The following is a 23,806-nucleotide window of genomic DNA, read 5'->3' on the forward strand; positions in this document are numbered from 1 at the left end:
ACTTCTCCATCTTTCCCTCCCCCACTGCCATTAACAGACTTCCTCTGAATTGTCCCTGATCTAAACTAATTCCCATACTGAATGAACTACAGTCAGACTAACAGTATAATTAATGGTCTAAACTGGGCTGGTTTTGAGAGTAGAGGAGGCCTGGACAGCAGTTGTAAGGTAGGGGCAAAACCCCAGCCGGATTTTCATGGTACCCTCTTGTCCCATCATTATCCCCTTTATCTGATGGTTTTACTCTTTGGTACCAAGTAGATGGGGTGTTCGAAGGCTGTAGCTAATGAACAGACCATATCAAATGTGTTTGAGAGTTTTTGATCATGGTTCTTCAACCATTCCTTCTGGTTGGAATCTTGTAAGCGGGCAGGGACATACACCCACTGCACTTCGTGAATGGCAAGCAGCCTTGGCTTGATGTGCGTTTGAAATCAAATTAGAAAGTCCGACGTGGACGTGGTATTTCTAGTCCTGCCTGCAGTATCAAACCAAAACCTTTACTTTGTTGAAAGGAGATGTGTTTTGGTTCATAGCAGTCTATTGAAACCCTATCATTACCATCTGTATATCTGTGCTGAGGGCTAGTGCTACACAGATGCCAAGAATAATCCTTATGTGAGGCTCCAAATAGAAGGTCCACACCAGCTCTGTAGTAAATAGCATGCAGTTCTCCGTCATAGTGCCGAGTTGCTGCTGCTGAGGGGCTCAGTTCTCTGTCTGGGACCTTGCCTTGTACTTCTTTACGTAGGTTCTTTCTCCTAGACCTCAGCGCAGCCCAGTGAGGAAATGGGTGGGGTGTTCTTGTCCCAGACCACAGAGAGACAAACTGGGCAGCATCCCCAGGGCTACACAGCTATTAAGTGGAAAACTCTAGACTCAAATCCAGACAGGCAGTCTGACTCCAGACAGATGCTATTGCCTGCTAGTAAAATCTGTGCTACCTGTTATTAAAATTAGCTAATTGTAACAACACTATTTCGTGGGGTTTTGGGGGGGGCGGTGGTGTGCTTTATAGAACTCTTTGTCATACATGGTCGTCCTTGAAGTGGCAGAGGAGTAAAGGTGAAGGGACGGGGCCATCCATTTCAATTGAGGGACGTGTCTGTTTTCCATCTGACTTGGTCAGTAATAACCTTAGTAAAGTCTTGGTTGGGTTTCAAACCAGGATCTATCATTTTTGTCATTTGAGGATAAAATATGATTTATAATGTTAGGAGTAACTCTTGTAAAGCTTACCTTTTGCTTCCAAAGCAATTGGGATCTCCATATCATAAGACTTACAGATTTTTATTATTTTTTCCCCTGGTTTTTTGTTTGCCCCCTTCCTTTTCTTTCCTTAAACATCTACATTGTTCTTTTTAATATCCCAACACAAGTGTTTTGTTTTTAAAAATACAGAGCTTTTGGGACGCCTGGGTGGCTCGTTCGGTTAAGTGTCCGACTTCAGCTCAGGTCATGATCTCACAGTTGATGAGTTCGAGCCCCACGTCAGGCTCTGTGCTGACAGCTTGGAGCCTGGAGCCGGCTTCAGATTCTGTGTCTCTCTCTCTCTGTTCCTCCCCCGCTTGTGCTCTGTCTCTCTGTCAAAAATAAATAAAGATTTTTTAAAAAATTAAGAACACAGAGCTTTTTAGTAAGCATTCACATTTAAGGTATTTTGCCTGAGAGGCAAAAAGGCCACTTTTTCTGATTGTTATGACCCTCCTTAATGAATTTGCTGATACATTCACATGATCAAACAGTAATGAGAAAATGTTTCTGAGTTTGTAGATTTATACAGAGTCATGATGCAGCTCCAGTAAGTTTCCTGTGTAGCAAGCTAGGGGAAATCTAATGTAGGTAAGCTTGTAAAGTAGTGATAGAGAAACAGAAGTACTTCGTAGTGAAAGCATGACTTTGTCTTTGCAAGTATTTATTTAATTCCTCCTGTTCACATGCTCAGCAAAGATCCAAGAGGCCTTCCAGTGGCAGAACGGTGGTGTAAGATTCGTGATGGCGGTCTGTGCCAAGTCCAATTTGATTCCAGAGCAATTATGTTATTGGGACATCGCGGATTGCTCCGGTGCCCATTGTGTAGCTTAACCTTTAAATGCTAGTGATAATTAACTACTTTATCCTTCTACCAGGAGACTCCAACATATAACTCTGTTCTGCAGTAAAATTCACAAATAAAATACTGCCCACAGAGCCAGAAACCAGCCAGTTAAGTAAAGCTGTCTGTACATGTATGTCAATAAGTAAGTATAAAGCATAAAGATAAATAAACATTACCATTTAAGTATTGATTTTTAAGAAAGCATTTCATAATTGTTTAAAAATCAATTTTTCCTTTCGGACAAAGTGGAAATGACTTTATCAGTAGAGGGTCTCAGAATCAAAAGACTCAGATTGTTGATAATCATGCACACGTAGAGTTTTTTTTCTTTCTTTTTTTTTTGTAAGATATCACATGAGTCGGATGAAGGCATGTGGGAGTAGGTAGAGGAGTAGAGATGAAGGAGACACAGAACTTCCCTGCTGCTAATTCCAAGGGGCGTCACTGCTCAGCTCTCACTGCAATGAATGGTTTCTTGTGGAGCCGTCCAGCCTAGTGGTCTTCTGAAAGGGAATGTGTCACTTGAATTTTAGGTTAAGATTGAGGAGCACAAAAGTGATATTTGCTCATTGATGTTCAAAAACATTTCTGGGCAGTTCTCTGCTGCTCACTGTGCCGGGGGCCCCCACCCCCAAGTAACCCACAGACCGTGGTGGGAAGTAACCTTGTAAACAAATAGCCACATATTGATTGCGAGGGCTCTACTCACTGGGTGAACAAAGTGTTAAGGGAACAAAGAGGAATTGAGTGATTAATTCTGCCTGCCAGTGTCTGAGCGAGCTTTAAAAGGTGACATTAGAGCTGGTTCTTAAGAATGAGGATTTCAACAGAAAGATACCGAGGGAAAATGGGCATTCTCATAAACCAGGAAAAAAGGCTACAGATACAATGAAAATGCACAGAGCACTGGGCAACACCAAGCTCGTGGCGCTGAGCTCTAAGGCCAGGGCTCTGGTTTAGGGCATGGACTGAAGGGCTTTGGAAACAGCCACGCTCAGATATGGGATTTTTGTTTTCCCCTAAGGATAGTGGGAAACCATTTGTTGTTTTTAAGGAAGACCAAGAAGTGGTTGAATCTCTCTTTGGGGAAATACGAACCCCAGAAATGTGGAGGATTGACTGGAGACAGGGGAACTAGATATGGGGTTCTGACATTAAATATGGTAGGTAGAGGCTCACAGATGATGTTTGCGGGCATGATTTTAGTGGAGTAATGGTCATAAAAACCTAGTCATGGTGTGAAAATAAAGCAGAAGCATTGAACCTAGTCTTTACAGCTTAGGAATGAGGGTTGGAACTGAGTGGAAATACGTGAAAATGAAGCAGTCCAGTTTTAAAAATTATTTGGCTTCTAATGTTTTGTTTCAGCCTTCCGCCTTACTGAGTAACGCGTGCCATCTTTTCTGCCATTAAGCTTAAGGGTGAATGAATAGGGATAGTTACAGGGTTTGATGCCTACAATTTATTGCATTCATTGAAAACGCTGAGAGAGAATGCCAAAGGAAGGAAGGGTTTAGAGATACCCAGCCCTGTCGTTGGGAACCCACTCACTGTCCTTCTCGTCTTCCTTTGCCACCAAACCCCTACCCCCTCTCCTTCCTGCCTTTGAAGCTGGTGGTGGAGTTGCCATCAGCACAGCTGACCACTAGGGGGTGGTGTCTTGGTAGAGATACTGGCGGGGGGGGGGGGGGGGGGGGGGGGGGGGGGGAGGAAGTTAATTGGTTTTCCTCTAACAACACACTTTGCAAGTTTAGCCACAGAAGAAAATGTGGCGTTAAGGTTCGGAGGAAGTGAAATGGAATACAGGGCCACAAGTTCTGGATATCACACTCCCTCTCCCATAGTTAATTTAAAAGCCCTTATAAATGTGTATCTTTTTTTCTTTTTAAGTTTATGTATTTTGAGAGAGTGCATGAGCTGGGGGACGGGCAAAGAGAGAGGGAGAGAGAGAGAATCCCAAGCAGGCTCCATGCTGACAGGCGCTCCAGTGTTGTGCATCTTTATAATACCATCAGACTAAGATAAAGGAGAAAAAAAAAGTACAAAGGTTAGTTTTATATGAGAAGAGTAAAAGTTATCAGTGAGGAAGAGCTTTACGGAACAGTTCCCTGAATTGATTCAGATGGCAAGGCGGAGATATTCTGGTGGAGATTGTTTGCTGTTCCTAAAACTTGTTTTCTTAACTCCAAATGTTCTTTCCACCGTCCAGCCTGGGTTAGTCTAGCGCACAGAGCCCTGTGCTGGTGCCCTGATGAAGGACTTGGCTTCTCTGGCCTTTGCGACCTACCCCTCCACAGGTCAGCCCTGCTCCCTCTCTCACACCTCACCTTCACGTCTAGCTAGCTCCTGTTTGGTCTGTCTGGAGCGGAGTCACTAGCCAGTTTGTAAGGTTGCTTCCCGGTTCCATTGACACTTTCTTCATTTCTTCATATCTGGTTTTAGGCTGTCATACTATCTAAATATGCCTCCCAGTAGCCACCTGGCCTCAATGGCAGACACATCCATTCTCTGTGCTTTCAGTGCTTATTTTTGGCGTGTGGGCCTCCTCCACCTGGGACCTCTTTGGAAGGGCAGAAATGACGGACATCACCTGAACCCATACGGGTCTCTCCCGACCGTGTTCCCAAGAGGGAGGGACTGTCTTTCTCTGTTACCTGGTCCTAATGGGGGTTCCAGGGTTTCCAGAGATTTAAAAAAAAAAAAGAGCAGGCTTATGAAAACTGTAGGAGTCAGAAAGGAACAAAGTGAACATTTTTGCAGATGTTTTGTTTCTGTTCTTATTACTTGCCACTCTGAATCTTCCATGCCCACGAGACAAGGGACGAGGCAAAATTCTGTAAATAGGACCTTAGTGTCACATGATCACCATTTTTGGGTGCTCAAGTTCCCAAAGAGTACCTCTCTTCCCTTTTCTTTGAAGATGTACTAATTTTTCTCCAGGTTGAACTCTAATGTATTTACTGTATCTGTAATGGCTTAAGATACTGGCTTCCCATCAGCCAGCAAACTTGGTGGGGTTGGGGGGGTGGCTTGCCTTTTTCTTCCTTCCTTTTCTTCTTCTTCTTTTTTTACTGTTTGTTTATTTATTTTGAGAAAGAGAGTACAAGTAGGGGAGGGGCAGAGAGGGAGACAGAGAATCTCAAGCAAGCTCCTAACTGTCAGCACAGAGCCCGATGCGGGGCTCAAAGTCAGGAACTGTGAGATCATGACCTGAGCTGAAATCAAGAGTCAGATGCTTAACCAACTGAGCCACCCAGGTGCCCCATTCCTTTTTTCTTTTTTTTCCCTATCCGCTTCCTTTCTCACTTTTCTAAAGATGCTTTGCCAGTGTAATCAACATCTCCTTTGGACCAGACCCCTTCTGTCTTCTGGATTTGCTGTCCCTGCCTCCTTTTTTTTATTCCTTGGCTCCCTCTGCCACGTCTCTACACGGTTCGTTCCTTTTATCCCTCATTCCCTTTTCCATTTCTCCTTGGTTTTCTCTCTACACCTCTGTTGCCTTCTTCCTTTCACCTCCTGCCTTCTCTCCTGTCTCCTCCTAACAGTTTTGCAAGTGTATACTAATGAAGAAGAGGAACATTAAGTCTTAAGTGACTGAAGAACTCACTGTTAAAGGGATGGTCATTTCTGAAAGCTGCTTTCTTTTCTAACTCCAGAGTTCTTCAGTATCCCCATCAGCCAGTTTCCGAGGTGCCGAGAAGCACAGAAACTCCACTGACTACTCCTCTGATAGCAAAAAGCAGAAAACTGAAGAAAAGGAAATCGCAGCTCGTTATGTAGGTTCATTCACCTTTGCTTTGGGGGAGGCCAGTTTATTCCGCTTTTTATCAGCAGCTATTTTACCCGTTGACTGTTATCAACCACAATTAGAACACAAGAGAAAAAAAACATCTACTAGGAGAAGAAGCTAGTGATTGCATTTATAGCTGGATCTCAGTGGGCTAGCTGAAGTCCTCTGTGCGTGCAGGTCCGTGCACACGTGTCGTGAGTGAACACAGTGCTTTATCTGGAAGCTAATAGAAGACATCTTAGGTGTTCCATAATATCATTTCTATAGATGTATTTACTTCCCTCTGTGTATTTCAAGGTGGCTGGATTTTCTCTGGTCAACTAGAAATGTTAAGGAAAAATATAAAATCATAGAAAACCTGGTAAAATGCCTAAAATGAACTTGTGGCTAAGGAATAAAGCAGGTTTTGTTGACTATAACTTGCAGAGGCACCCAAATGTGTGTCCAGCATGGGTGAAGCTCAGTTTTCTTCGGTGACTGGCCCTCCAGGGCACATAGTGAAGGGAACAAGCTGGATGGCACTGGGGCGGATGCAGGCAGTCCCCTCTCTGCCCACTGTGGAGCTGCCCTGCAAGACTGTAGGCCTCAAGACAAGGCTGCAAGCTTGAATTCTCATGTGACATCTCCCAATTTTATTATTTATTTATTTATTTATTTATTTATTTAAATATAATTTATTGTCAAGTTGGCTAACATACAGCATATACAGTGTGCTCTTGGTTTTGGAGGTAGATTCCCGTGATTCATCGCTTAGGTACAACCCCCAGTGCTCATCCCAACAAGTGCCCTCCTCCATTCCCATCACCCATTTTCCCCCTCCCCCGCAATCAACCCTCAGTTTGTTCTCTGTATTTAAGAGTCTCCTATTGTTTGCCTTCCTCTCTGTTTGTAACTATTTTTTCCCCTTCCCTTCCCCCATGGTCTTCTGATGAGTTTCTCAAGTTCCACATGAGTGAAAACATTTGATATCTTTCTCTGGCGGACTTATTTCACTCAGCATAATACTCCAGTTCCATCCACAGTGTGGAGGTTCCTCAAAAACTTAAAAGTAAAACTACCCTGTGACCCAGCAATAGCACTACTAGGAATTTATCCAGAGGATACGGGAGTGCTGATTCATAGGGGCATATGTACCCCAGTGTTTATAGCAGCACTTTCAACAATAGCCAAATTATGGAAAGAGCCCAAATGTCCATCAACTGATGAATGGATAAAGAAGATGTGTATATATATACACGATGGAATACTATTTGGCAACGAGTAAGAATGAAATCCCAATTTTAAAAGAGTAGCTACTTACCCACAAAAACACTGAGAGAACAAATCACACACAACTATAGGCTGGATTTAGCCGGCCGTGCTAACTTCTGCTCTGGAGTAACAAGCAAGCCATAAGCTTCAGTTTGTTGTGTGTTGTTTTGTTTTTTTTGTTTTTTTACCTGTGAAGCGGAATCATCATATTACCTCCCTTATAACATCACCATGAGGATTAAAGAACATAGTACGTCGTTAAGTGTTTAGCCCCGTTTGGCGCCGTTCATTTTTGTAAAATGTGAGGAATTAGTCTGGACTCATCTAGGGTAAATCTGTCCTTTGTGCCTGGGCACTGGGGAAGGAGGTAATGCTTGTCCATTGTCAATGCAGGACAGCGACGCTGAGAAGAGCGACGACAACTTGGTGGTCGACGTTTCCAATGAGGTATGTTCAACCTCCTGCTCTCACCCGCTGTCCCAGTGACTTGTGCAGAGTGTGTGCCTAGTTTTTAAAGGGACCCGCTTTTTGTTTACGTGAAAAATTTATGCATTACTAGTTTTCTGTCTTAATCCTTTTTGTATTGCTATTCTTTTCCATGAAGTATCAGTGCCTTTTGCTATCACCATGAATGCACACCAGACCTCTGTGGTCAGCCTGCAGGTCTCGCGGACAGGCAGCTTGCAGATGTGTAGGGTACTGATTCTTGTTTTCAATAAGTACAGCTGACCCGGGGACAATGCAGGTGGTGGAGAGGGTGTTCAGGGGTGCCAGCCTCCCGCATATTAAAAGTCCACATATAACTTGCCTTTTTTTTTTTTTTTTTAATTTAAGTATATAGTTAGCCCACAGTGTTCTATTAGTTTCAGGTGTACCACGTAGTGATTCAATTAGTCTACACATGATGCTGCCATGTAGAACTTTGGTTCCCCCAAAACTTAGCCTGCTTTTGACCTGCAGCCTTACTGATAACATAAACAGTCGATTAACACATATTTTGTGTGTTATATGTGTTACATACTGTATTCCTACCATAAAGAAGCCAGAGGAAAAAAATGTTAAGAAAATCATAAGGAAGAGAAAATGCGTTTATAGTACTGTACCGTTATTTATCAAAAAAAAAATCTGCATATAAGTGGACCCGCACAGATCTGCCCCCATGTTGTTCAAGGGGTGACTGTACTATAAATCTTGTATTTTCTTTGAGCTCAGTTCCAGGTTTTCTTGAGCAACTTGGTGAGTCTTTTATTATCTATTACAGAACATTGTGCACTTCCCCATGCTCTCCGCTAGAGACGTCCACACCCAAGTACTCCAGCCTTGTAAATGTGCCGTCCTGCATTAATGCCCTTGATGTTCCTTTGTAGGATCCATCTTCCCCTCGAGGGAGCCCAGCACATTCCCCGAGGGAGAATGGTCTGGACAAGACGCGCCTGCTCAAGAAAGATGCCCCCATCAGTCCAGCGTCTATCGCATCCTCCAGCAGCACTCCTTCCTCCAAATCCAAAGAGCTTAGCCTTGTAAGCTGGTCTTCGTCATCTTTCTCGGCGTTGCCTCTTTCAAGATGGTTGGCTTTGATTATTTTGAAAATTTTCTATTTTTCATATTTTTCTATAGGACTCTTATTTCTAAACATATATGTATATATCTGTGTATATATATATATATATGTATATATGTGTATATATATGTACACATATATACATATATATATAAACATACATAGATTTTTTTTTTTTCTACCGGGTATTCAAATTTAATCGACAAAAGTACTTTTGGAGCAGAATGGGTTTACTGACTTACCAGTGATAGATGTGTGTTTTATGACTCTTTTTGCAAGGATAGGGGAGGGATATGGGGAAATTGAGTGAAACATGTCTTAGGGAAGATGAAGAAATACACTCTGGGGTTACAGGGATGGTTTTGTCACCTATGGTTTACGGTAAATTTCGTTTTTGGCTTAGATGTGATTTTGTTGCTAGCTTTGTTTGAATTACCAAGCTATATACGACTGCAATAATTTTCCCTTCCTATCTAAGAAGTAATCTGTCATTTACAAAAGTCTACCTTGACTCACACCACAAATCATGGATGCAAAAATGAAACTGCTTGCAAGTCAGGATAATCTCTCCGTACCCCCTTCTTCTGTGGCTGTGTAGTTAATTGCATTTTTTGTGTAGTATGTCTTCCTTTTTCCTCACCAGTTATTTCCTTGTAACATAACATTAAAAAAAAAAAAAAGACAAATTCAGTTTTCATCTAACCTCTGAGTTTACAGCTAAAGGAAAGAAAATTCCTCAGTGTGTCCGCAACCTAGGGGATGTGTCTGGCACAGGGCTATATTAAGTTCTTTTTTTCTGTTGTTTCCTCTTGGCCTTCTGGCCTTCTTGTATTGGCAACTCCTCTGTGCTGATCTCTGTGACAGTTCAGGCTTGGGTCTGTTTTAACGGGACCCGTTAGCCAGGAAACCTTGTGACGTGAGCAGTCCACCAGGAACCCAGCTCAACCAGCTTTAAATCAGAGCAACCAGCAAGTGGTCGGTCACAGTCAGGACATCATGATTTGTCAGCGTCTGTCTGGCTCAGACCAGTTTCCTAGAAATCATCTACTCTGCCCTAAATTCGCCTTCAGTTTACGTCCTCCTGAACGTTGGTTTTGTGAGGTTTTGTGGTTTTTTGTTTGTTGGTTTGCTCCTTTTAATTATGAAAGTGAAGGCCCAACCTGAAGAACCTTTTCCATTTCTTTCTTCCTTCTGATTTGCCTTTTTAAATGTTTAACATCATTGTTAAAACTGTGCTCTAATTGCCACTATATTCTATTCCATCTCTTGTTAGAATGAAAAATCTACCACTCCTGTTTCAAAATCCAATACCCCTACTCCACGAACCGATGCACCCACACCAGGCAGTAACTCCACTCCCGGATTGAGGCCTGTGCCTGGAAAACCACCAGGAGTCGACCCCCTGGGTTAGTAAGAAGAAAGGTTTTCTGTATATTTATGCTTCTTGTTTTTAAAGAAGTTAAAGCAATTTAAAGAGTGCAGTACCTTCAGAGCAGTAATGACCAGCATTGTAAGGTTGTTAGAATTATTTAATCTGAACCTTGATGCCTTTTGGTTTTTGAGAATATTACAGAATCCTGGCTCCTTTAACGTGTGTATTAACATTTTACTAACTTACTGTTATCTGTGTTCTTGGTTTTTCTCTTCCCTCCTTCCGTTTCGGTCTGTAGCCTCAAGCCTAAGGACCCCGATGGCAGTCCCTTGTCCATACCCAACCCCGTTTGGGATCGTGCCCCACGCTGGGATGAATGGGGAGCTGACCAGCCCAGGCGCCGCCTATGCTGGGCTGCACAACATTTCTCCGCAGATGAGCGCGGCGGCCGCTGCTGCCGCCGCCGCCGCCGCCTACGGGAGATCCCCAGTGGTACGCGTGTGGCCCTTACAGAATCAGGCTCTTCCTCAGCCCTTAGGATTGCCAGACAGATTTGTGAACGTGGTCTATATAAGTGGAGGTATTTGTAAGGGGACCTGTCATACTTGTAAATTAAACTACATGCAGTTCTGTCGTGAGATCCATTTTCTTTCCTAAGGTGAGGAACTGTCTTTGTTATTTTATGTTTTCTTTTAATTTTAAACCCTCAAGAGCAGAGCAAATAATAATGAATGCAGTGAACCCTTTGTTTCCATCATAAGCTTCAAAGCTTACACAAATAATTTTTTTTCATTGTATGGTTCACCCCCCCGCCCCCCCGATACATTACCACTAAAATCATAAACATCCTCTCTTCTCCCCAGTAGATGTTGCTGCATATATATTTTTAAAATCCTATTTTAAAGGCTGTGTTCTCCCAGGATTTAGGGAGGTAGCGGGTAGGCTGAGATGAGTTAATGTAACTGTGCTTGTTTTTGTTGTCTTGCCTGGGAAAATTGCAGGTTGGGTTTGACCCACACCATCACATGCGCGTGCCAGCAATACCTCCAAACCTGACCGGCATTCCGGGAGGAAAACCGTGAGTACCCCTGTGCCTCGTGCCCACTGGGCCCCGGGCCCCTGCCTGCCCTTCAGACTGAGCACTGCTAGGCAGTGTGGGGGAGTTCTTGAGGCTCACGCTTTTGCGAAGAATTTTCCATTTTCTCTTCACCCAAGGAAAGCAGTAATGAGGTGGGGTTTTGTATTTTCAATTTAAAATCTGGAGCTTCTAATATGGAAATGCAAATTACCGAAGCATCTCCAGCAGTCAGGTCTTCTCCACGTCTGTTACTGAATTCTTTTGTTGCCTTGAAAAAAAGCGTCTTATGTGCAAACCTGGATGCTCACAATTTGAGCGTGTTGGGAAAAGATGTGCCAAACTTCAAAGGCTGTGAAAAGAGAGAAGTGTGGTCTTATGCTCAGTTGTGTTTGTGGAAAAGGTGGCTCGCTCATTTGGCTTCTTGTCCCGTGAGCGAGGTATTTGTAGCATCCGTATTCACAGGCCCCTTGAGTTACGAAGGCAAAACGCACACATCGGTTTTTCCGGCCTCTTGTATGTTCCACTCTCTCGCCTTATCTCATTCCACGTCCTTCATTTCAGTCCAGCGTAGCTTTTTCTTACTACCTGTGCACCACTACCTCTCTGCTCTCTGGCTTCGTCTTCCCGGTACAGAGACTTTACTGTGAAATGACACTGGCTCCTTCCTTAAAATCGCAGCCTGCTTCCTCCGTCCTCTCTTTGGGAAGCATCCCCGCGGACCCTCCCCGCCTTATCAGTCACATGTGTGTATTTACTCTCACGGCTCTTTCCGTTGGCCGCCTCTCTGACGCTCCACGCCGTGCACACGCTGCTTCCCCAGGCTGCTGCTTTCTCACAGCCCTCTCCTGTCCACACGTGACCCTCCGTAGCAGCTAAGTCCCTTCTCCCAGAGGCTTGCCTCGTGGCTTGCCTGCCTCGGGGCATTTGCTCTTACTGGAAGGCCTGCAGTGCTTTTTCTGTGGCTTATGGTCTCAACTTCAAGTGTCTGCTGAAATGTCACTTATTAGAGCGTTCTGCCCTGACAGCCCTATCTAAAATAGCATCCATCGCTCCCTTACTCTCCCCATCACTGTTCTTTTCAACTGCTTGCCTTTTTTATGCTTGTCTGTAGGCATCATCTGCCTCTCCCTGCTTGAATGGAAGTTCCGTGAGAGCAGAGCAGAACGCTTTACTCTTCAGTTACGGAAGTAGCTCCAGTGCCTGAAATGGTACCTGGTTCCTAGTTGGTGTTCACAGTATATAGTTTTTAAATGAGTGAATGAATGGGGGTGCGGGGGAGAGAGAGTGCACAAGTGGGCCAGCCGGTCTCTTTCTTCTCTGATCTCCCATTGCTTCTTTATTCACTCCTGTACACTCAGGCACTTAGTTTACACCTTGTTGTTTCCCATGCATAATTTACTTCTGTCCAGATCTGTGCTAAACTTCCCTGTTGCATCAGACACAATGCTGGCTCCATAGCCAAGTTGCTCCGTAAATATTTGACTGATTAATAAGGGAGGCAAAGCAAATTAGACTTTGAGTTCCCTGAGAATCGAAGGTATAAATACCCATTACCATAAAATTCTGTGTGCCTGCCTGTGTTCTGCAAATAGTTGTTGACTGACTTACAAGTCTTGTTGACTAAGAACTCTGATGTATTTGAAGGTGAAAATTTGGTGTATTTCAAGCAGTGACTAAATAACAGGGTCATAGGATTAATCAAATAACTCCAGTACCTATGAGTTCCATATGAACCCATGGAGATGGGAGAGGTTTTTGTAGGGAAAAGGTGTGATCCCAGGTTCAAGTACCGCACAGTCACCACTTAGTTAACTAGCTGTTGCACCGGAGCTGGAGTATCACCATGGGAACAGAAGAGCTGGTTCTTCTTGGCTCAGCTGCTGCCCAGGGGCCATGGCAGGGAGACAGAGGTGTGTCAGGAGTATAGAAAGAAGATGACCGTCTTGGTTTAGGTTTGGGCCGTTGGAACCACTGTCGAGTTAGAGCTAATCTGATTGAGGAGGCACTTCGGAGCCTTAAGCTGGGCTCCTTTCCTTCCCCTCATTTTGATTCTTAGCATTGTACAATTGTTGGGATCCTTTGGGGCAGATTGATGGGTTTGAGGATGGTTGTGAAGTTTTGTTCCTGGGGGTGATAGAGCCACATCTAATGCAATTGGCAAATGACATTAGGAGTCCCAGAGAGAGCAAGGTGTGGTCAGCAGAGCGAGTTGTAGAGTGTGACAGATGAAAATTTGAATTCTTACTCTGCCAGTGGGCAACCTTGGGATAGTTGGTTAACTTTGTGAGCTCATCTGTAAACCAGGGGTGGCACCTCCCTGACAGGCAGGGCGTAAGGATGGAATAAGATAAGATGTTGTATGTTTAGCACCGTGTTTGGTATAGGGCCGCTGTTCAGTCAGTTGCGGCATCATTTCCTGGTTAGCTTTGCCCCAGGGTATTATCAGTTTCTCAGCGGCTTCTGCAATAGAACATATTGTAGCAGGCAGAAGTGGCCCAAGATGATTAGATTGAGTAAATTAGACTCCACATCCCTGTCAGTTGGTGCCTCTTTATACAAGAGGGCGTCAAGACATGTAAATTCACGTTCATTTATGCATATAGAGATAATAAATTTTTAATACAGATTTTTTACCGAAGAAATGATTGTAACAATTAGGTGGCTCTTCAGATCTTAAGGTACAGAATTGTGAAACTTTGTTTTGTGCTTATTTTTCAACAGAAGCAGCTCATATTTTTGTGCTAGAGCACAAAACATAATAAATCACCTAAAGGCTTTTCCCCTACCACACACACAAAGTAAATGGCCTTTCTCCAGACAGACTTAAAACAGTCGTGTATCTCTATCCTAATTATTTTTACAGAATGAGTTGCTAGATGTTATCAAAAGTTATAATTAAATGCATGTTCCAAACTAATGAATAAAGTAGCTTTTCTCGAATAATTCACATTGGGTCCTCTTGTCTATTCTGGTGAATTCGCAGGAGTTCCACTCAATATGTAATTAGAACGACAACATAGTTTAATTTCAACATAAGCCCAAAACGGACTTTTTCCCTCACCTGCTACTTGAAGGAGACATCTGTAAATACATACAACTATTCAGTCAAAACCATAGTACTAATTATATCATGAGTTATGGCATGTGAATGTAGCGGTGACAGAAGACCTCAGGTTTATGGGTTTTAGGCTGCTCACAACTCAGAAATCTTTCCCTGTTGTTGTATTTGTTTGTTTTTATAAAAGCAGGCTTTTTCAAGATAGGAACAATGCTTGACACACAGTAAGCCACCAACAAGTATTTGTTGGTCGGCTAACGTACTAGTGGGTTCATATGCTACTTAGAACCTGATTTTCTGTCATACTTCATAAAGTTCAGTGGCCAGACCTTTTGTTGTGAATTCAAGGCCTAGTCCTGTCTTGTGAGACCTTGGAAACTTGAAGTGTTGCAAAGTATGAGAAAGATAAGTGCGCCGTTACAGAACTGGGCCTTTTAGAGAGGGTCAGGGAGGTGGGGGTGGGAAGGCCAGGGACCTTCTTTAAATATGCTGCTTTTTCCTAGAAAGGTAGTGATTCGGATTAAATAGCATCTTCAGTGCACAAGTCTTAAAAAGAGCCATTTGCAGATGCCTTGATTATTCGAAGTATATTGTTCTGTCAGAAAGTCCAAGCTGCTTCTGTTCTCCTTACAGTCTTCCTTAGCCATTCTTAGTCCTTAGTGCTTTTGCCTGCTGCGCACACATGTGTGTATGCGTGTGTGTGTGTTTTGGAAGAGTGCGGGTCACCGTATTCTCTGGTGCCCTGTACCCTCTCCCTCCGGCCCTACGTTGCTACTTAATGGCCGGACATCTCCGACATCTTGAGTGTGTTATTTGCACTTCAAGTCCATCGTATCATGATGCTTCTCCACACTGGGTCTTCCTCCCGAATTGCCCATCAGGACTACTGGCATTCTGGTTCTTGTTTCCTAAGCTCAGAAACTCAGTTATTGGCTCCTTCCTCACATCTCATTCATTATGTCCTACAGAATTTTATATCCGCTGTTACTTTTAGTGTGGCTTCCTTAGCCTAGCCTAGTTCAGGTCCCCCACTGCCTTGCATCTAGATTATTGGAATAATTGTCTCTTACTTCTCCTACCCATGTGTTCCTTGCTATCAGATTTATTCTGTCAGTTGCCCCAGTGATGTCCTACCTGTTCTCGCTCCAAAAACCCTGTGGTGAAGGGCGCCTGGGTGACTCCATCGGGTAAGCGTCCAACTCTTGATTTTGGCTCAGGTCATGATCTCACGGTGGTTGAGAGCAAGCCCTGTGTTGGGCCCAGTGCAGAGCATGGAGCCTGCTTGGGATTTTCTCTTTCCCTCTCTCTCAAAATAAAAAATGAACTTCAAAAAAAAAAAAAAAAAAGAATTTAGTGAATCCTGTTTGTCGAGTTGTCAGACTGGCATTCTAGGCCCTCCCCTTTATAGCGTTAGGTGTCGATACATTGAGTTTCTATACATATAGATACATATCAATATATATACATGTATGTACACATTTGATCAGACTGCACTCTGGCCAGCTCCCTCAACCACTCCTCTGTGTAATCATTATTAAATAAATGAATCCTTGGGTTAAAACCAGTCCAGGAATTTCCATCATTGTACCTTATCCTTTCAGAGCCCTTGCTCTCTGCTATTTCCACCCCCTGGAATTGTTTTTCTGTCTTCCTCCCTCTTTGGTGAGATCCTTCCATTCCACAAAACCCATCTCTACTACCGTGTCACTATTGAAATGTCAGCTTTGTCTTTTCTTTTTGAACCACCACAAAACCTCGTATTTCTTATCTTCCGCCTGGTATTGTGGTCACTTCTATGCTTTTCTCATCATACTTCCTAGATTAGAAGCCCCTAGTGGGCAAGACCAGTGCCTTCCCTGATTTTGTATTCTTAGCATGATGTCTGTATCCAAGCATGTGGCTAAAAGGTCCTTACTGATGAAATTAATGAGACAGAGAAAGAATAGTGCTTCAAGCCTGGGTTTCTCTGAGTTTTAGAAAGATTGGCTTTCAGTACACATTTCAGTACACTTTGCTAGCTACACATCAAAGAGTTTGCTGAAATCTGATAAGTGTGTACTAGAGTTTTATCGTTTCCAGTCTTGAGTATCTTACGTGTGCTAACAGCAAACAGAGGACCACATTATATCCTTAACACAAGTAGGTTCTTGAAATTCTTATTAAAGGATCTCCAGGAACATAGTAGGTGCTCACAGAGTGGTCGCGGTTGAGTTGAAGAATGTCCTATCAAAAACCTCAAAAGAAGTTGTGTGCCTAGTTTCTTAACTATTTTAATTCTCAAAGCTCTTTAAAAACCATTTAGTGATACTAGAGAGGAGAGAAGGGATGGCTTTTCAAGTAAATTATCATTAAGAATGTATAACACCATCTAAACTTGGAATAACCTTCCCCTGCCTTCTTTTAAGATTTAGTCTTCATGACCTCTTTAATTGCTAAATCAATTAGCCTTTTCCTCCTTCGTCATCCCTCAGAATCTCAGCCTTTCTCTCCAAGTATTGCTGCCTTTCCCTCCTTGCCTGATTGACACCCAGCTTTCTCCCAAGGGGAGCCTCTCTGAGGGGATGCGCCTTCATTTGTTTCATATCCCAAAATCCTCAGGGCCAGTGGTGGGGTAATAAAGGCTGTCATCACCCCGCACCCCTTGCAGTGTGTTCTAGAACCGAACTCCTTTACCTTTTTGGGAAAACTCTAACCCTTTCAGGCTTGTGCCATTGGATTGTACCCTCCCCCCCTTCCACCTTGTTGGAGGATTTTCCCAGTTTATTAAAGACTGGACCCTTGGCTTAGGGTCTTCCTCCACTCGGAACCTGCCATCATCCCAGGTGACTCTGGTGTTCACAAGGTCAACCCCCAGTAACCTTGTCTCGTGGCTTGGACCATGTCCCCTCTAGCTTCTCCCTTTGAGTTCAGTTACCTACTTATAGGGTCACAAGGAAGATGTCGTCCCTGCCCCTCCCTGTGTCATCTCCGGAGTCCGAGTGTCCCATCCAGCACACCCTTCTCTACCTCCACCTGGCCAGAGTGGTCTTTTGCGTTGCAGATCTGTTCCCAGCTGTCTCACTGTCTCCCACACCCTAGCCACTGGCTTGTCCCTTAGATCACTGCACAGAACTCCTGTCTGGTTTCCCTTTTTCTATTGTGCCCCCTACAATCCGCTCCTCACCCAGCAGCCAGAACGGCACTTGAAAACATTAACTGAATCCTGTCACTCCTGTCCCTGAGTCTCCTGTGACTTCCCCTTCTGCCCAGAATAACACCCACACTCCTCTTCACAGCCTGCCGGGCCCTTTTTAACGCTGCCCTCCCGTCTCCAGCCTGCCCCTCTCCACTGAGTACATGCGAGCATTCCCACTTGGTTCTGCTTCAGGGACTGTGTCTTGTTTCTCTTCCTGGCACGTTCCCCCCTCGATGTGTACAGGGCCTGTGTCCTTCCTTCATGTCTGTGCTTGTACGCTGCCCCAGACCTGTGCAGCTCGTGTGTGTGTGTGTGTGTGTGTGTGTCGGCATCTGATGGAGTCTGAGGTTACTGATTTATCTCCTTATACATGATGTCTGCTTTCCATTCTAGATGTGGGCCTGGAGGATAGGGACTTGGTCTACTTTATTCACCTCTGATTCCCCAGCACCTGATAGCACCTGGTTCATACTAGGCACTTAATTAATAGTTTCCGAGTAGATAATAAGCATTCGGTCTCACTCTGGCCTTCATGTTTGTCACACACCTCCTCACACCGTCTTCTTTACACCATTTCCTCACTCTGTCAGATTGTCACGGTACCATGCACTTCCACTGTTCATAGCATTGACCATCTAACATTTTAATACTTATTTATGTGAATATCTCATTAATGAACCTGCCCCTCTGCCTACCTGCCGCCCACTCTCCACAGGCTGTAACCTCAGGAGAACCGGGGATATGGCTTTTTTCTTTCTGTTGTAACCCCAGTCCGGCCAGCATGGTGCTTGGTGTGCTGGGGTACGCAAGAAGTACGAGTTGAGGGGCTCCTGGGTGTCTCGGTTGGTTAAGCATCCAACTCTTGGTCTCAGCTTAGGTCATGATCTCGTGGTTCCTGAGTTTGAGCCCCATGTCAGGCTCCGTGCTGACGGTACAGAGCCTGCTTGGAATTTTGTCTCTCTCAAATTAAAGAAACTTAAAAAGTCCGTGTTGAATGGTTGAATCTCTTTGATTGACCATCCTCTCCTCCCCGACCTTGATCATCTCTCTCAGTTATCCACGTCTCTGACTGCTCTTGCTGGTCAAGGTTCTGTAGACGGAAGCATTCCCTTAGATCCCGCATGTAGTCTGTTGACTGTGTAATCTGCCGCAAGATTATTGTTTCTGTTCCCTTAGTTTCAACTGTCACTTTTAGTCGATAAGCACACACAGGGGCGCCCGGGTGGCTCAGTTGGTTAAGCGTCTGACTTCATCTCAGGTCATGGGCTCACAGTTCGTGGGTTCAAGCCCCACTTAGGGCTCTGGGCTGACAGTTCCGAGCCTGGAGCCTGCTTCAGATTGTGTCTCCCTCTGTCTCTGCTCCTGCCCTGCTTGCGCTCTGTCTCTCTCTCTCTCTCAAAAATACTAAAAAAAAAACTTAACGTGTTGTCCTTCTAACCTAACCTCTCTCCTGAATCACATTACTTGACTTCCTTCTGAGTTGTTAGGGTTCCTGACTGCCCTCCCGTTAGAGAAAACCAAACCATTTTCCTCCCTGCGTGCATACCTTTCAGTCATGATTCCCTGACACTTGACTGATGTATCGTGGGCTACCTAAGTCATCTGGGTTCCAAGCTTTAGAGCCCTCCTCAGTACTTCTCTCTCGGGTTGCACATCCTATGTATCTCCCAAGTCCTTTTGATTTGACAAGGCAATGTCTTCTGTCTCTTGTCTTCCTAGTTTCCTGCTTCCTTCCCCCTCAGCAATCTGACCTACTACTTTTCTTCTACAACCCAGTCCTGTGCCTTTCTCTGTTGTTTACAGAGAAAGAAAAAGCCCTCCACTACCTGGCACCACATCTTCCACGGCCACATGTTCGCATCATCCTTTCTGAGGACACTCCGGGCCCCTCAGTAATGGGCTGCATTTTGATGAATTTAGGTGACTAGCCTGTAGATTTTTGCATTGAGGAACCATAAACTGGCTTGATTCTAAAACTTCCCTGATCGGTCCAAGCTCCAATCCTTTGTGTACCCACAGACGCTTTCCCTGGGTACGTCTTTCGTTAACTTCTTTGTATAAACAGAGCGCATTCCAAAGCTTCACGCCAAAGTAGAATGACATAATTTCCAAAATGAGCTATCGCCTGTGGTAGAGGATGGGTCCAGCCCTCTCCCCCCAGCCCCTGCTTCACAGTAGCCTCACTGAGGCGCCCTTCCTCACCTCTGTACCCTAGAAACAGGGGTGAGGGAGATGTTCTAACTTAAGTTGCATTTTGGAACCAAATGCTTTCCCATATAGAGCTTTTCCTGGAAATGAACTAGAAAAGGAGCTGCCGATAGGTGCTCACAAGGTCGGCCTCTGTGGTGGTCACACAGGGTGCCTTTTCAGGTTCCAGCTCCCTTGGGAATTACTTGAATTAGTGATGGTCAAGTCTGTGGTTTGTGTGTAGGGCACGTCGGTCATTTCACAACGTAGGCCTAGATGCTCTTAACTCCTTAAAGCTTGATAACTTGGGCTTATTGATCCCCATTAATAAACCACTTGATCGAATTGAGAGACAGGCAGAATCTTCTCACAGGCTTCTGAATGACCCATAGCAGAAAGCAGTGCAGGTTTGCTGAGCACCCTGAAGGAGTAGGTGTTATGCTAGACGTTGGCTGTCCTGTTTAATTCTCCAGGAAGTGTGGGTAGCATGCTCCCCCTTTTGAAGTTTAAAACTGAGGTTCAGAAAGGCTAAGTAACTACTTAGGTCACACAGCAGCTAGTGAAAGGTCGGCCTGAGAATTTGATCATAGAGCTAGCTCTGTGACTCTGAAAATGATGTTCTTTCTACTATAGTAGGTAAATTTGATTTCTTTGCAAATCACAAGTAGCACCACAAATGTTTTATTTTTCATCTCGTTACGCCGATCAGTTAAGTAACATTTTTTGCATTCCCCTCTTCCTATTTTTTTCTCCTCCCCACTACCATAGAGCATACTCCTTCCACGTCACCGCGGACGGTCAGATGCAGCCCGTCCCTTTCCCCCCCGACGCCCTCATCGGACCCGGCATCCCCCGCCACGCGCGCCAGATCAACACCCTGAACCACGGGGAGGTGGTGTGCGCGGTGACCATCAGCAACCCCACGAGACACGTGTACACGGGCGGGAAGGGCTGCGTCAAGGTCTGGGACATCAGCCACCCCGGCAACAAGAGCCCCGTGTCTCAGCTCGACTGTCTGGTGAGCGAACTTGATGCAGAAATAGGATGGGACAGTGAGAGACTTGGGTGTACAAGCAGCACACGGAGTTGATCTCAAGTGGGTAGTTGTCCTCACCGCTTGGTGGCCTTTCGCGTGGAGGTTCAGAGTGCTGCTGAGGAGGCATCTTTCAGTTCCCCGGGGCAGAGTCAGCAGGTCTTGGTGGCACGTGCCCCAGGGCAGCTTCCATTCACCTGGCCCAGTGCACGGGCACCGACCCGCCACCTGCTTTCCTGTCTGGTAAGGGAGGTGAGGAAAAGTCGAAGCCCGGGAGGGTTTCTGTGAGCATGCTCCTGGCTCTCTCAGTCTGTCACATTGTGAGACGAGACTAGAGTACCCCCTTAGCTGTCTCCTGGACACCTGTCCCTGTGTTGTGTTTGAAACCTCACTTGGACGTTCTTCCTTAGACCGGCGGTAGCGCTCTCGCCGCAGCGCAGTGTTAGGTCCGCCTCACATGCCTGACGCACACAGCATTCCCAGAGCCTAACTAGCTGGAAGGGGCCTTTTTTTCCTGTCCCTTAACAGTCCTTGATGGAGTCTTGCCCCCGGTTGATGATGCTTGATCAGCCCCGGCCGCCCGTCAGCCAGCTAACGCAGGCCGGAAGGGAGGAGACTCCACGTCTCTGACCCCTGACCCTCTGGCGGTGGCAGGAGGACATTTCACTGGCCAGGTCGAGTGTGCCAGGAGACCCAGGTCCCCAGATGTGGCTGCTCCGGGATTGTGAGGGCCCCCGCATTGTGTGCATGTGTCTTTGTGTGCAAATGACTGAGGCAGCTGGGTGATTTGGTGGTGGTGGGAGTTGGGTCTAGATCTTTGCATTTTCATGCTAATTAAGATTAAATATCTCAGCACTAAATTTGTAGATCAAGTTTAAGTACTTCCCTAATTTCATGTAATTTTCTAGCATTAATCCACTTTATCATTGTCATAAGTAAAAATGGCTCATTAAAACCAGGAGGGAACACAATACTTTTATGGATTTCTGCTCTCATGTTAATGCTGTTTTCCTTTCCTCATGAGTGATCTCTTGATGGTTTTTGTCTCTACAGAACAGGGATAACTACATCCGTTCCTGCCGATTGCTCCCTGACGGTCGCACCCTCATCGTGGGAGGGGAAGCCAGCACTCTGTCCATCTGGGACCTGGCGGCTCCGACCCCGCGCATCAAGGCGGAGCTGACGTCCTCGGCCCCTGCGTGCTACGCCCTGGCCATCAGCCCCGACTCCAAGGTCTGCTTCTCGTGCTGCAGTGACGGCAACATCGCGGTCTGGGACCTGCACAACCAGACGCTGGTGAGGTGAGTCGGCAAGATCCCTTACCAGGGCACGAGGGGAGCCGATTTTACCACTCTGGGCCAAAGAGCTGTGTGCATCTAAAAAGATGAAATAACAATTATCGTACTAAAAAGTGTTAGGAACAGGCCTCTTTTAAGATGCTGGAAACAAATTAGTAATGTAGAATCTTATTTTCTACACTTCTGATCTTAAAAAATGAGGGCTTGTTTTCTTTCTTTGCTTTTTTTGGATGTTATCCTGAGCATCACCAAGTTGGGTTTTTAAAAAATGAGGTCATTTTTACATAATTAATGTACATAATGTTCCCATGACCTCACGAGCTCGTTAGACATCTGTAATTTGCCATCTGTGCTCGCTAACCAGCCATTATTGTGGATAGACACTCACTGAGAAGATTCACAGCACATGGCACTGTCCTTTGTGCCACGTGTAGCCCACACATTCATTCGTTCAGCGGATAACCATCGAACACCTACCGTGGGCCCAGGCTTTGTGCTACTTGCTCTGAAATGGTCTAGATTATCTGTAGTCCCACGTTTGAGGATGGATAGATGCACTGAGATGTCTGTTTTAAGAAGTGAAATTGTATAGGGTTGGCGTTGATAGGTAAAGCCCTGAAATGAGTCTCCAGATGTCAGCACCCACAAGAGCAGGAAGCAAGAGGTGTGATCCGCCGAAGGGTGTGAGAGGATTGTAATCAAGCCTAGCCGTGAGTTCGAGGGAGTGTGTCAGGAGAAGAGGCCTCCACTGTCCATCCGTCAGATATTTTGCAGGACTGAGCTCTAAGTATGATTCCAAAAACAAAGTAGTCGTCATTTGTTTCATCTTGGGTAAGGCTCTTACAAGAAATTGCTTCTAATCTCTCCTTCCCCCAGTGTCTTTTGTACATTCCACCAGCTCCTGGGGCAGCTGAACCACACTGCGTTTCTTTCCATGTGCCTTATCTGAGAGCACGGCCGTTTTTTCTTACGTAGCCTCGTACAGTTGCGTTGTTGTGCCCTGGCAAAATTCGCTCTGCTGCTCCCTTGCCCTCCTCATAGCTTTTGTAGAAGGGAAGATGTTCCTGACTTCTTAAATTCTTTCCTTTAGGGGTGCCTGGGTGGCTCAGTCGGTTAAGCATCCACCTTCAGCTCAGGTCACGATCTCACGGTTTGTGAGTTCGAGCCCCCCGTTGGGCTCCATGCTGACAGCTCAGAGCCTGGAGCCTGCTTCGGGTTCTGTGTCTCCCTGTCTATCTCTCTGCCCCTACCCCTGCTCATGCTCTGTCTCTTTCTCTCTCAAAAATAAACAAATGTTAACAAAATTTTTTTTAATTCTTTCCTTCATATCACAATGATATAATAGGTCTTAAAGTATTTTTGGTTAGTGCATATACATGTAGCTCTGTGTTTTCTTTTGTTTACTTCTGTTGGAGATTTTTTTTCCCATTGGTTATATTAATCGTTTTTTGGTATGAAGAGTACTTCCTAAGTATTCAGAAATAAAAAGTGCAGGAAATACAACATCTTAACTAAACTTCAATCTATGTATATGCTTTATTATTACTTTGAATAATTAGAAAATACAGTAAATCCAAATGAAATCTATAAGACTGGCAATGATATTGATCGCTGAGGAATTCTAAATTTTTTTATTGAAGTATAATTAACATTCAGTGTTATATTGGTTTCAATATGCAAAATAATGATTCACCAGTTACTAAGTGCTTATCATGTAAGTGTACTCTTAGTCATCTTTGCTTATCTGTCCCCTCTCCCACCTCCCCTCTGGCGAGGGGAGTCTGGTTTTTGTTCATCCTTTTTTTTTTCTTTGTTCATTCATTTGTTTCTTAAATTCTACATATGAGTGAAATCATAAGGTGTTTATCTTTCTTTGACTTATTTCACTTAGCATTACACTCTAGC

General features: G+C 44.8%; 1 protein-coding gene across 8 annotated transcripts in view; it reads left to right on the top strand.

The window, feature by feature from the left end:
• LOC115500078 (transducin-like enhancer protein 4) overlaps positions 1-23,806 on the top strand; it is a 141,900-nt gene that overhangs the window by 112,654 nt on the left and 5,440 nt on the right. For all 8 annotated transcript variants that reach the window (XM_030294415.1, XM_030294416.1, XM_030294419.1 and 5 more), the window contains 8 exons: positions 5,755-5,874; positions 7,533-7,586; positions 8,507-8,659; positions 9,974-10,106; positions 10,371-10,564; positions 11,074-11,150; positions 20,339-20,588; positions 21,657-21,904. In XM_030294415.1, coding sequence (XP_030150275.1) covers positions 5,755-5,874; positions 7,533-7,586; positions 8,507-8,659; positions 9,974-10,106; positions 10,371-10,564; positions 11,074-11,150; positions 20,339-20,588; positions 21,657-21,904 — 1,229 coding nt within the window. The remainder of the gene's footprint in view (positions 1-5,754; positions 5,875-7,532; positions 7,587-8,506; positions 8,660-9,973; positions 10,107-10,370; positions 10,565-11,073; positions 11,151-20,338; positions 20,589-21,656; positions 21,905-23,806) is intronic.

The sequence above is a fragment of the Lynx canadensis genome, chromosome D4 (assembly GCF_007474595.2).
Source record: "Lynx canadensis isolate LIC74 chromosome D4, mLynCan4.pri.v2, whole genome shotgun sequence".
In the NCBI taxonomy this organism is placed as follows: domain Eukaryota; kingdom Metazoa; phylum Chordata; class Mammalia; order Carnivora; family Felidae; genus Lynx; species Lynx canadensis.